This window comes from Phoxinus phoxinus, assembly GCF_949152265.1.
Source record: "Phoxinus phoxinus genome assembly, chromosome: 18".
Classification (NCBI taxonomy): Eukaryota; Metazoa; Chordata; class Actinopteri; order Cypriniformes; family Leuciscidae; genus Phoxinus; species Phoxinus phoxinus.
Genome location: NC_136893.1, coordinates 17,425,251 through 17,439,914, shown reverse-complemented (window position 1 = coordinate 17,439,914; position 14,664 = coordinate 17,425,251). Strand labels below are relative to the sequence as shown.

The window sequence follows — 14,664 nt, the reverse complement described above, 5'->3', positions numbered from 1 at the left end:
CAGAATATTGCATGATTACAGATCTCTATTTTTAATATCACTTTAAAGAGGCTATATGCGTTTTTCTGACATTTAAACTCGCGACTGACACCTGTGGCCAAAAAACAGAACTGCTCTTCCTTTCTGCTCGCTCTCGCAGCGCGCGTTCGTACGTGCACACTTCACAAGTCATCTGCTCCAAGGAGATCAACATTATGTTTACAGAGGTAAGAACAGTCAAATACATATATTGTTTGAGATAAGTGTTCTGAGTGATCTGAAACGTTTAACATGAACGCGCTTGACGTCACATCCGCAGACAGCGCGGGAAAAATCCGACCCGACAGAAAATAGGAAAAATAGGATACAGGCTTATAGGTGCACCCACTGTGAGCAGACAAGGTGTCAGTATGCTCATCAGGAGATGTTTGAGTCATAAATGGTAAAATAAAAAGGCTATTGTTACGTTTATTTTCTGGAAAAAGTTCCATATAGCCCCTTTAATATGACAATATTAATAATTAAAATGATTCTTGAAATATTCAACATTAAAAATGTATTCACCGTACGACATCTTGTTTGTCCCTTCACAGCTCTTTCAGAGATGTATACACATCATTGTATGAGTACATACAGTATACTTTACTCCTACACAAACATAGTAATTTCAAATGCAGTGCATCAGAAGCAGAGCAGTGGGTCAGTGAAGCAGGTGATGATGATATCATGGCCTTTGTTATCTAACCAAAGTATCCTTTTACTAGACTGATGCTACTACAAAATTTCAATAATCAATCTGAGCACAAAACTCTTGTATCACACGCTTGTCAAAAAACGTATTCTACTTTCTCTCCTCACCCAATTTTTTTCTTAATAGCCCTGGTGGTTCGGTGAGCTAGAAATACAATTTTCAGTATGAAACGACAGCATTTTCTTCTGTGACAATGTACCTCTCCCAGGGCGAGAGAATTTGCCCACATTTAAAGCCCTGGGAATATTATGCAACACATTACAATTCAAACTGACTGCCAAAGAGAGTAAGAGATGGGGAGAGAAACAGAGAGAAAAAGAAAAAAAATGTGCACAGGCATTACGTTAGAAGAGTGACAATAAAGTGAAACCGGAACTTGAATTACTGACTACGGCCTTTTAATGACCTTATTTACAGACTTGTCTGTAAATTTGAGACGGTCTAATAACAGTCATTTTCCTCCAGCTTACAGGAAATGCTCGATGCTTCTCCCCAGCTGAGATGTCATTGCTGTGTTTCCTGTCTCAGTTTGGGGAAGACCAGACCATCTGTCTCTGTCTGGCCCGGGCCACCACACTCTCCTGTAAACATACACACGCTGCCATACTGTGCTTTTGCAGAGTGGAACACATTCAGAAATCACATTAATAGAAAAATCATGATGGGAAAATAAAGTGCAAGTCTGTACTTTTACACTAGAACACTATACTATTTCCGAAAGGTCAATGTCAAAACATAACTCCCCTTGGCCTAGGTTTGTTTCCTGTATTAGCTTTTATGACTGTACCCTTGTCTGTTAGTCTAAATATATGATTTGTTTTATAAGCAGAGACAGACCAAGAGAGCGAGAGAGTTTAGCTAACAAAGGAACCATAGATAGTTACATAATCATTTCAGTCCTAGGGGCTTTAGCACAAAGGGTATCAAAATAAATGGAACAATCTGTTTGAACATTTTCTCTGAAACGCTGCCCTGAGTGAACCAAATATAGCATTATAGCGGGTTACAATCTCCGCATCATGTAATTAGCATCTATGTGCAGGGGGCAGGCTTTAATTACAGTCAGACGCATCCACAACACACAGACAATGCGATCGGTTTATAGATTTATTGCGTGAGCGGACTTGCACTCGTTCGATTACGCTCTCATTTGTCAGAACCAAACAAACAAATGAGGAAATACCAGGAAAGAGTCAAATGGTTACTCAACACAGTCAATAATGCCTCAGAGGTTATCGGACATTTACACAACTCGGGGTCAATAAACTTGACAGAAGAGTGGTAGTTTATCCACCTGTTTCTGTCATTGAGTTGAATATGGGCCCTTCACAGTTCACACTAAGGAGTGTGGGGTCAGTTGTAACATTGCCATGGTGATCCAATCAGCAACAAGCTACAGTGATGTCACTCACTTTGAATTCTTTCTCTGCGAAACAGCTGTGCAATTTGAATTATCGTAAATACGAGTTTCCTAGTAGGAAATTGGACATGAACGCCCTCTCAAGTCGTATTTACTACTGGGAATCTCTGAGATCATTTTGATACCCGTGTTTCAGCGTTGGGCGGGCCATAAACTTTAAACATGACAGAGAATAGAACATTTGCTACTGTCACTGCTATTCTTTATTATCTTTATTTAACATTGCCTTGATGTTAAAGTTGTGCACATATAGCCTACATATATGAATAACCACTTGAAGCATATTGTATGTTTTATAGACAGCTAAAATAGTCTGTATTTGACAAACTCCCGAATTGTCAGCAAGCTGACTAACTAGACGAACTGAAAAAAATGGGATTTTTATGACATAAAATGGTGATTTAGCTTTTTTTGTTCATGAGATTTACTACATAAGGTGAAACAAGTTACTAACTGACCCAATCCCCTAACCCAAAAGTGCAACATCCAAAGGCTTAAGGCTAAAATGTACTTGTGTTGCCTATGCTGCATGTACAACACGTAAAGAGTTTGAGATTATTTTACCACTATCTTTTAGAGATATTTTAGAGAATTTCTCAACTTTTATTTTTATCTCACGTCTATTATGTCGTTTCCCCGTAAACTTTCTTAAAACCCTCCCTTTCCATATGTTGTTACCTTACCGTTGCTAGAAGTAAGTATCTCGGCTAAATCAATGTGCAGACCCCAGCTGGGTGGGCGCCTTTCGGGGGCAGTGGAACTCGAGCGCGAGCAGGAGAGCGCGTCGCTGATTGGATAACAGAGCTGTATAAATTGCCGCAGTGCCGTATTTCTCTCTTTCGTGGTGATTTAGTCTAAACCCCAATGCGGTCTGAACAAACTGCCCAGGGCCGTCATACGAGAGAGCCAACGCGCACAGGACCGTTTTATTTACAATGAAGGAGAGAAGAATCAGTCAGCCTTTGGTAATGCGTTGTAAACTGGTTTTAGTAGGAGACGTGCAGTGCGGGAAAACTGCAATGTTGCAAGTCTTGGCCAAAGACTGTTATCCTGAGGTATGTCCTAACGTTACTCTTTCTCATGTATTCCTTTAGCGGATAATGATAGGCTATTTTCTATAGTAATGCAATTGGATGCTTGCTTATGACATTATGCAACAATATACTTCGAAATATATTACACTTATCCTGGATGTTCATTCATCAAGGTGATAACGTTACTCCATCTTTCTCATGTGAGTTGTGTGTGCCGTGCACGTGTTGACGCTGGGGGGGGAATCAACACATTTGCAAAAAAACATAACCTAGGATATATGGCGTTTTATGCGACATGAACGAATTGTTTTTAAACAAACGTTAAATTATTAAGCCGTTATGTAACGTTTTATTTCGTTCCCAACCACACAGACTTACGTCCCAACAGTGTTTGAGAACTACACAGCTGGACTGGATTTAGACGAGCAGCGCGTGGAGCTCAGTTTATGGGACACGTCAGGTGAGAGAGAAAGACCGACTATAGCAACTGTACAGCGGTGATGCTGGTGTGCATAACAGAGCATTTAAGCTGATGAACACATTTGCACTCAATCATTTTAGCTAATTAATAAAGTTTTACAAATGAGACAGTACTTTTGAGAAATATCATTAAATGGACCCTAAATCGAAAACTTGTAAGAAACCTTCTGTGGAATGTTATTCTGAATAATGGATACAAGAAATACAAGAAAAAAAAATGTCAGTGTTGTTTTGGATCCCATTTACGTTCACTGCCTGGACAAGATTAAAATGAATAAAACAATCATAAACCGCTTCACTGCGAAATGGAAGAAAATAGTGTAACCCGAGTCCCTGATTGACTACATTTACATTTATTCATTTAGTAGACGCTTTTATCCAAAGCGACTTACAAATGAGAACTATAAATGAGACTATAAATTGAACTTGTTTTGTTCAGAGATATATTAATTCAAGGCATCATATGTTGCATTATTAACTTCTTTATCCTGTTAATGACTTTCAGTTAGACAAAATGCTTGTTTATATTTTAAAGTAGATTTAGAATAGATTTGATTTTACTGTTTTGCTGGATAGCATTACAATAACAAACTTTCACTTTACAAAATTACTTTCAGTAAATCATCCACATGTGTTTGTTTGTGTGCATTCTCGGCTGTTGTGTTGACTGTTATTGGGCTAGTAGGTCAGTCAGACGTTACAGGAAAGACACCATCAGCACCTGAGCCCTGAGTCAGGGAATGTAAGCAGAGTAGCTGTAGCAGACATATGTGAAGCTGCAGTAAGTGCGCGCGAGGATCTGGCATCCGCAACACCTGAGACCTGTCCTCAGGCGTCAGACGCTGCAGTGTGATGTCTTCACCTTCTGTCTGCCTCTGGATCAGACAACATCTCTGATTGGATATTAAAATAATCAGGGCTGTGTATAGGACTGCACAGGGTTTTGTCATGTTTTGGAATGTCTCACTGTGACATGCGAAGCCTTTTTGATGACGTAGGTGGCTTTTTAGAGTTACGGGCTCTCTGAAGTGGATTACAGAGATCAGCTACTGTTTCAGTGCCTGTGATTCAATATAGTATCAAGGTATTTGGTTAGGGAATGTTTAGTCTGTGTGTTTGCCTGTGTATCTGATTAAGTGTAATCTGTGCCTGTGAGTGTGTATCTTATTAAGATTAGGCTAGTAGTAGAAAACTGTGGTTCAATGACTGATAACTATAGCTATTATCTAGGAAAAAGACATGGAATGCTCTTCTAAGTCTAATTTCTTTAGTTTATGTTTGGATTCACAGAGCTTTCAGTGACAAAAGACCTCTCTTAAAGAGATAGTTCCCCTTAAAAAAGAAAACTGTCATCATTTACTCACCGTCATATTGTTTCAAACCTGTATGACGTACTTTCTTCTGCAGAAAATAAATAAATAATAATAATAATATATATTTATTTATTCTGAAGAACCTATAAACTAAAACAGTTGAAACAATGAAAGTCAATGGGGTACAAAACAACATTGAATTAGTTGAATTAGGGCATGAATTAGTTCACTAGTACCCCCCCAAAAAACACTCTCTCTTTAAATAGGATTTAGGTTTCTTCCCTCAAAATTAATATTACTGTTATTATACCAATTATGTACCCAACTGTCTATCTGGCTCTAAAGTTCTCTTTTAGTCCCATCTTTACTTCATATATCATTATCTTTCTATTCTAGTATCTGCTCGAGTATTACTGGATATTATTTTGGATGGGTGTGTCATCCTCCCCAAATGTCCTTATTTTATAACTGATATTTCAACTGAGATTAATCTTTACAAGTGTATAGGTTTAATATTTTTAAATCCCATGCTGTCAAGCCGAGTGAAAAGCCGAGTTCTTTAGGGTCATGTTGAGTGGCACGTTGTGTAACGTATCAGTCAGTGATGCCTGATGGATCTGAATCTGTTAATTGTCATGCTTGACTGCTTGACTGAGTGCCTACTTTTAGGATGAGTGGATGGGATATTGCTTTTCTATAATAGGTGCCTGATTAGGGAGATTATTTGTTGTTGTTTTTCTCCCTAATTTTGTTGTTTGCTATACAGAACCTCGCAATGTGAGAGAACTAAGTTTTTTTTTCATTGGTACGAATTGTTTAATTTGTTCACATTAGAAATAGACGGACTAAAATACAAATTATGAGAGAGAGAGAGAGAGAGCGAGAGAGAGAGAGAGAGAGAGAGATCCTGTCTCAAGGTATTTCCTGCTATACATTTCGTCTCATTATGGAATGTTAAAAACACTCAGATGGAATTTCCCAGTCATATTGACCTGGAACTGTAAAACAATAGTGGAAAAACTGTTGATATATAAAAATATATATTTTTTGCTGCTTGTTCAAATTACTTCATTAAAATGAGCTAAAGCAACACAGTTGCTATACATTTTGTCTTCACTTAATTTCATTGTGGTCAATCTAGTACTTACATTTCTTTTCTACTACAAAAAAATATGCTTTTGTTGGGATTACATGAATGATTTTTGTTGCATTTACTCAAAATGGGTAGAGAATTTTTAGTTCCCAGCATGCTTTGCATATGGCTGGATCAGGAGTGTAAATGTTGAAATTAAGTGTTATTTTATGCGTTTTCTCAAAAAGGGAAAGGTATGTGAGTGTTTAATGTTTAGTTATGTTTCACATTTAAAAGAGGTTTTATGGTTACCATTGTGCTGAAGAGTAGAGCCTCTGGTTAGGTTGTGGATGGCTGCTTGTACAAAGACTATGATGGATGATGCGATGTCCAATTAATAATTAACAAGCAGTAACAATTATCTTTCTACTTGTGCTGTGCTAGTTACAGACAGTCTTTCAATTGTACAATATAACTGAATGTCAAATACAAACAAGTATTTACCATTTACTCAATCGCAGACTGAATATATTGGAAACTACTCAATATAATATATATATATATATATATATATATATATATACATAACTGAAATAACTAAAAAACATTGATTTAAGTTCAACTAAAAATGTTTAAAATTAAGAAATTAATTTGGTGTAAAAAAGCCATTTTTGAATCTGAATCCAGATCAGAAGAAAAAAGAGTAACTGTGGAGGAACATACATTTTATCATGCACAACAACTGACTCAGAATCTTGCATATAAGATCAGAGCTTGAGAAGACAATCAAACAGCCCCCATCTATTCCCTCATTACGGCAGTTAGGCTTTGTTAATTGTGCACAGCCTCGTTAGGTGGCGACACACAGGAGGAACATTGGCAGAGCGGTAGATGCTCGTGCACCCACACGCAAACACTCATCAGCATACATGCACAAACACACTCTAATCACGACTAATTACAGAAGCTTTAATTGAATTTGCTCATCTGGCTCTCGTTGCTTCGGGCATCTCTTCACACACACTCCAGATCAAAGAGGTGACGGGCATGAGAGGCTGTTCTCTGGTCTGGTGTGGGCCACTTCTGTAGCTCTTATCATTGGAAATTTGATTCAAGAGGAATATACAGTGTTTTAATTTGTTTTTTAAACAGTCAGAGCAATTGCCTCCTAGAACGGATACAGGAAGATGCCCTACCATTGAGGTTTATGTCTGAATAGATCCATGACCCCTCATAGAGAAGATCTGCAACCCAAATAAACTATTTTTTTGTCAGAATAAAATATATTTATACATTTTTTTTTAAAGTATTTACAAAAAGATATGTATATATTTAAAACCAATTATATGCGTTATACGTGATACTTCAGATGAAACAAACCTCATCTCTGTTTGCAAACTAATTCAATTGACCATGGTGACATTTAAAGCAGTTAAACTGGAATTAATTCGCTACAACGACCTTACTGTTAAGAGCTGTATAGTCTAGTTGAGTGCATAGATCGTGATATCAGGATTGCATGTGGATTCATTGTTTTGTCTAGTCATATATCTCTTATCTTTCTGCTGGTAAGCCATATACTTTGTCTAAATCTAGTAGGCTGAGTCACTGTCGTCTACATAATACAGCAATAGTACGTGACCCAGAGAGGCTCACACTACACCCAACATCTGAGCTGAGAGTCCATTCTCTAACAAGCACAAATACATACATATTGGGTGAAATGTGTATTTAATGGACCTGCTTTATTTGCTATCGATAGAGCTATGGCAGTGTTTTGTGTGCATCCTTCAATTCCGTTGCCGTAGTTACGAAACGAGATGAGGTTTGCTGTGTGTGGGGGACAAGACCTCCTCGGCAACTCATTCTGTCAATAAAGGAATCTCCGAGATTCGCCCACACACACCTATTACAAGACCTCCCATATGATTGCTATTTACATTATTATGACCGCCAGATCCCCTCCATAGCATTTGATGTTCCATATTTAGTCGCATTTGCTTCTTTCTCACCAGTATAATGTTATTTAAAGCTAAGTTTCCATTAGTGACGTTTGTGTGTGGTTGCTCCTGCAGGTTCACCATATTATGATAATGTCAGGCCTCTCTGCTACAGTGAGGCAGATGCGGTTCTGCTCTGCTTCGATATAAGTCGCCCTGACACCGTCGAAAGCTCTCTGAAAAAGGTGAAGTACATTTTATGACTTCTTAAATTCAAAATGTTCTATTTTGTTACTTTTTTTAGTTAAAATGTCAAAAAATCCTTAAAATAAGATTTGTTTATTTAAGAAGAAACATTGCATAAAATATTAAGACTTTTCAGAATATTTGTGTATTTTGTCTCATTGCACTGGCAGATTCACCTTTTTAAGTATAAACATGTTTAACAAAAGGTGAAGAAAATCCGTAAAACAAAATGCTCTTATTTTAAAGATCAAATCGATCAAAACACAATTTAATGGGACCGCTCAAATGAGATTTTTGGGTGAACTACTTTGTACAGTGTTGCTAAAAAAAATTGCAGTATATTAACAGTTCTCTCCCTCCAGTGGAAAGCCGAAATCATGGATTTCTGCCCCAGTACTCGAATAATCCTAGTCGGCTGCAAGACAGACCTGCGTACAGATGTTTGCACACTGATGGAGCTGTCCAATCAGAGACTGACACCCATCTCCCATGAGCAGGTCAGTCAATTGAACCCGCCCTGTGTAAACTAGACTCCTCGCCTCTCTTTTTCCATCTCTGACTGCATTCTGTCTGTATGTAGGGCACCCTGTTGGCGAAGCAGGTAGGAGCGGAGGTGTACCTGGAGTGCTCTGCGTTCACATCGGAGAAGAGCATCCACAGCGTGTTCCGCTCAGCGGCGCTCACGTGCCTCAACAAACTGCAGCCCCCCATAAAGCAAAGCCCCACCCGCCGGCTCTCCAAACGCCTCCTTCACCTGCCCAGCAAGGCAGAGCTCCTGACCTCCTCCTTCAGCAAGGAGAGAACCAAGAGCTGTTCCATCATGTGAGCCCCACGCGCACCACCCCAGCTCCAGAAAAAGAAACGCATTTTTGCTCTTCGCGAGGGTTGATTGGGGGGGTTTGAGAGAAGGGGAGGTCATGACCTTTCATGACCCCTCCCTCTCTCTACACTTATGTTGTTCTTCTTCTATTCTGACACCCCACCTGCAAACACACTCATCCCTACGACAAAGAGCTGCTGCCATTGTTCAAGGTTTTTGCCTGTTACACACCCAAATGCTAAAGTATCGATTGATTTCCCTTTACATGAACTGCATTTTGTAATAATGATCGATCAATCAATCAGACGAAGAAGGAAATGCAAAGTATATTGCACACTGTTAAATATTTTTGTGGGTAGTCTTATTTGTTAGTGTGCATACATGTATGGGAATGAAGGTTGAGCTGTGAACGTAATTTAATATTTAAGGGAAGAGGATGAGTTTCTCTTACACAGTACGCACTTTAGTGAATATGGATGTGATTGTTGATTGGAAAGTGAGAGTATGATTTAATACAGGTTGGCATTAGTTGCTGTTTCAAAACAGAATTATGCATGGCTTGTACTTGCTGAAGTCTCTGGCACTGATCTACAAAGAATCAAAATATCAAGCTATCCTGTTAAAAGTCACGCAAACGTGGGAGGAGCCAAACAAGATTTGATGTCCTCCTGAAAAAGGAGGACAGTGTTATAAATCTGCTAGATGAAGCATCCAATCCAGATGTAGTGGACATGCATTCCTACTGTAGTCCTTCATGCTCTTTCTGCCCCTAGAGAATGGGTCATAAATCTCAGTCAATGAGGAGAAACCCAGCATTGCCCAGGCCATTTCTATGTATAGAGCAGGAGTTATTTCCACAAAGATCCCTTCCAGATGTTCCAGGCATTCTTTTCTAGAAAACAAAATCTTTCGCTGAAGTAATTTTTAGAGATGGACTGCCAGGAAAGGTCATGGGGGATTAACTAAGGGACTTTGCTGTCCATCAAAACTAATCAATGTTGCATAATCAAGAAGACAACTTGAATGCGCCAGTTAACTTTTCTTCTGAAGTAATCTTAAAATTGCCCCAACACCTAATTCTCAATAACAGGCCTGTAAAGAGTTATGTGGTGAAGCTACTGGTTATTCTCTGGGTTGGGCATTAGATTACATTGTAATTTCAGCGATTCTAATGTATTCGGTTAGATCAGTCACAGAGGACTCTCCTCTCATCGTAAACCTCATTCTGGTAATCTCTGACTTAAATCCCACAACCCCTGGTTGTGTAATGCTTAATCGTAAAACAACTAAATCCTCACTTTGGGCTTATAAATGGCCAAATAGTAATGAACTGAGAGGTCAGAAAAGACAGTATTACAAAAAATCTGACCTCAGAATCAGTGGTCCTACTGAAGTAGTTCATCAAATTTAAAATGATCAAAGAAATGGTTTAAAGGTAGGGTAGGTAGGATTTATATAAAAACTTTTTACCAAATTTGATTAAACTTTCTATATATATCAATGCATAATTAAAATGTAAGTACTCTGATAAAAAGAGTATAAAAATCGAGTGACTCTAGACCGTTTAATCTTCATTAAACACAGCTCATTATTTCCATTCGGGACGAATCACAGGATTGGCTTGCGCGACTGTCACTCGACGTCGCCATGACTACCGCCGTTATTACTGGCTCTGCCCACGTGCGCGCAGTCGCGCACCCGTTTTTAGGTGGGAGTGAATGGAATTAATGAGCTGTGTTTAATGAAGATTAAACGGTCTAGAGTCACTCGATTTTTATACTCTTTTTATCAGAGTACTTACATTTTAATTATGCATTGGTATATAAAGACAGTTTAAACAAATTTGAATAAAAGTTTTTTTTAGACAATTCTGACCTACCCTACCTTTAAGGGAATAACATACACTACCGTTTAAAAATTTGGGCTCAGTAAAGGCCAAATATGTCACTATGTAACACTTATCGACAAAACCTGACTGTCAGCATCAGTGTGAATTGACCTTGAGAGTTTTTATTTTTTAAGAAATCAATATTTTTATTCAGCAAGGATGTATTGAATTGATCAAAAATGACAGTGAAGACAGTAAAGTTACAAAAGATTTCTATTTCAAATAAACGCTGTTTATAATCATCAAAGAATCCTGGAAAACCGTATCATAGTTTCAGCATTGATAATAACAATAAATGTTTCTAAAGCATCAAATCAGCATATTAGGATCATGTGACGCTGAAGACTGGATTTTTAATTGTAATAATATTTTTGATCAAATAAATGCAGCCTTGGTGAGCATAAGAGACCAAAATTTGACAGAACCCAAACTTGTGTATGTTTGGTGACTTAGTTTTCCTCATTCATTGAACTCAGCTGATTTCCTTGGTGGTTTGTCTAGTTATTATCAGTTGATATTGCCTGAAACATTTCGTGATCTCGATGAAAGCTCTCGCTGGCCATGAAAATCGAAACATCACATCAAAATCACACGTCACATTGTTGACCTATTAGACCCGTAAAGCAAAATGCTCATTAAGCAGAAATTTGGTCTCAAAAATGACGTTTTATTTTATTAATGTCAACCCAAAATGTTGTGAAAACTCAGTCACTAGCCTATCTGAAGAATGAGTGAAAATACTGTACATAAAAAAATGGTCTTGCCTTAACTGCACCTCAGAACTACATTAATATCATTCTCATCTGAAGGGAACTTTAGGAGTCAAACATTGACCTGCATCACTTCATGCTACATACCGATCGCCGTTGCTTAGGAACAGGCAAGTCCGATAAGATGGACTACATGTCCAGAGAAAGCGGGTGTAAACAAAGTGAAAATAAGGGCAAGTTTTCTCATTGTAGCATAACAAATGGCTTTTTCATGGCTATAGTTTACGAGTCAGTCAATATACAGACCATCATCTTGATATGAATTTATTACTGTTGTCTGGTTTAGTAGCACTCTTATATGTTATATGTTTGAAGTGGTGAAACTCCACAATCTTCCTTTTGTTACTTAAGTCTCTGGACGTACATATGTTGTGCATAATCAGTTTTGTACAGCCCTTTAAATGATGTCTGTTAAGCGAACTATTTCAAAACAGACATGATTGTTTGTGCTATGTAATGTGTAATTTATTAATGGTTGATTATTGCTGGTTCTGTTTCATTCTTTAGTTTCAGACAATCTATTTTATATTGAATATGTTTGTTGGTTATTTTCCCTTGTCTTTGGTGTCATGTGTCACTCTTAAATTAATTAAAACCTGGATTTGGTCAGTAAGTTGCACGCATGTTCCCTTCTTTTCAACATTCATTATTAAGAAAAATCCTTCTAAAGATATTTTGCATCTTCCTGACCTTTTTACATAGGTTAAGACTTGCAGATCCAGTGGCATTACAAAATTTGAGAGGTATAACATGTATTTAGCATGCAAATAAAAATGTTTGGCATGCAGCAGCAGTCTCTTATTAAATTAATTTAGCAAAACTGGAAGTCATGGCAACTCATTCAAAAAAGCGTGGAAACCCTATGTTCTTAATATTAGGAGAGATTTCAAAACAGACAACCATCCTTATATGACAGACTCTTAAATTAGCTATTTATTCACACAACACTCAAAACTAGGCCAACAGGTCTAAGAAAAACCAGGAACAACTTCTGCAGGAATAGCAATGAAACGGCGTAACACTAAATAATGAAGAGGCAGAAACAATAAAAAGATTTCCTGTGTGCATCTTCACATCTAACAGAACTTCAGTGAATGCTGCACAATCAACAAGCAGACAAGGCTCTGTCTGGAATTTATGCTGATATAGTGAGGTAAAAATAGCTTTAGCTAAGTAAACCATATTCCTCAGTCAGTGACATACACTAACATTTAATGTTTTTGAGAGTCTCGTGCTCACCAAGGCTGCATTTATTTGATCAAAATTTCAGTAAAAACAGTAATATTGTGAAATAATTTAGGAAACGGTTTTCTATTTTTCATATATTTTAAACAGTGACATGCAGTGGTGTTCTGACATTTTCCAGGTTAAATAATACATAAATAAACATTACTTTAATAAATAAATAAAAACCTACCCTCAAACCCACAGCTCGAATTAGGGGGTCTATTGACGTCATCATATTTCGTAAATATTCGGTTTATTTTTGTGCTAAAGATTTTTTTTATACAATTTTCTGAGGAGACACTACCTCCTGGAAGGAAACATTTTAAAATGTAATTTATTCGATGACAAAGCTGAACTATTGATGGACAAACTGAGTGCTAGTATAACACACCATGTTCAGCTCTATAATTTAATACATTAGATCCAGACAACCTTGACCAGCCACAGTTTAAAGGCATGACTTTCAAAGGCAATTTCATTCATCATATAGAATATATAACCTGAATAAAACAGCAGAGTCTGATAAGCATGATTTTAGAAAGAAAGCTATAAAAGGAAAAATACAGCATCGGGGAGGGAATGCTTATGGAAAGAGCTGTCGCTTCCAGCTGCTTGAAGTCTTCTACACCCCAGAGCTTTAGAGAGAAGAGAGAAGGGAGAGACTGGGGCTGTTTGGGTGGAAAGTAAGGGAATGACAGAATGCCGGCTCATTACCAATGACTCACATCTATCAGGCAGAGACCTAGCGAGAGGAACTGGGGAGAAATCAGTAAAGGAGGGAATGAAATGATGGGGGGAGACTTATTTTCTCCAATTACTGATGAGCCGCAGTCTACCACATAGAGACATGCACACACACACACACAAACACACACACACACACACACACACACACACACACACACACACACACACACACACGCGCGCGCGCGCGCGCGCGCGCGCAGCCATCAAACCAGCCACCGTGACTCCAGCGCTAACAATGCCATATATTGTCTAGAACCACTGCAACAATGTGGGATCATAATGACAGGAGAATATGTTCGGTATGCATCTAGACCTTCAAATGTGCCGTCGTTGTGTTATTTGCCTTCTCAGTCATATTATCAGAGGAACATTGTTTTAAGGTTCATAAGGGACTTTTAGAGCTGTTTAAATGCAACAAGCTCAGTCAACCCTTGTTGAATCAGTCAGGGTGACTGTCTGTTCACTGGAGCAGAAAGCATGTCTCAGACAGACACACACACACACAACTGCAGGCCTTGTGGTCTCAGGACTCAGGAGAAATGAATGTACATAATCAGCATATTAAATTTATTCAGATATTAGCATAAACAATGTGAATCCTCTCAACTCACATCATCATAGATTTCTGATTTATATTACTAGCATGCCCTTTTAGAGATGCATTATATATGGGGAGCATATTGGTCATTGGACAATATTGGATATCTATTTATATATTGAATAATTAATGGTACATGCTCATTTTTACGTTTGGATTACCACTACCATCACCTAATGCTCAAAGCAGCAATTCATACTTTTTTGTAAGTCAAACACATTTGATGTAAAATACTTAAAATATAAGAACTCTGGCAATGGTTAATGGTCACATCACATGCAGGCAAACATTCATCTTTTTAGTGACTTTTTTTTATTTATTTTTTAAACTTTTATTTAATGTTTCATCAACTCACAAACCCCCCTTATAAACCTCAGTT

At 37.9% G+C, this 14,664-nt stretch overlaps 2 protein-coding genes across 3 annotated transcripts in view; one reads left to right on the top strand and one right to left on the bottom strand.

Annotated features, from left to right (window-relative positions):
• Positions 1–14,664, bottom strand: part of bhlhe23 (basic helix-loop-helix family, member e23) — an 82,817-nt gene that overhangs the window by 62,523 nt on the left and 5,630 nt on the right. The window lies entirely within an intron of this gene.
• rnd1a (Rho family GTPase 1a) lies at positions 2,856–12,326 on the top strand. Its single transcript, XM_079588486.1, has 6 exons — positions 2,856–3,205; positions 3,557–3,644; positions 8,125–8,234; positions 8,598–8,732; positions 8,816–10,490; positions 10,947–12,326. The coding sequence occupies exons 1-5, from the start codon at positions 3,086–3,088 to the stop codon at positions 9,059–9,061; spliced, it is 699 nt and encodes a 232-aa protein (XP_079444612.1). The 5' UTR covers positions 2,856–3,085; the 3' UTR covers positions 9,062–10,490; positions 10,947–12,326.

Excerpts from the sequence above, each read along its gene's own strand:
- rnd1a (XM_079588486.1), top strand. The coding sequence starts at position 3,086 with ATGAAGGAGAGAAGAATCAGTCAGCCTTTGGTAATGCGTTGTAAACTG. Across the intron at positions 3,645-8,124 it reads CAGTTTATGGGACACGTCAG|GTTCACCATATTATGATAAT; the intron begins GTGAGAGAGAAA and ends TTGCTCCTGCAG. Across the intron at positions 8,235-8,597 it reads TCGAAAGCTCTCTGAAAAAG|TGGAAAGCCGAAATCATGGA; the intron begins GTGAAGTACATT and ends CTCTCCCTCCAG.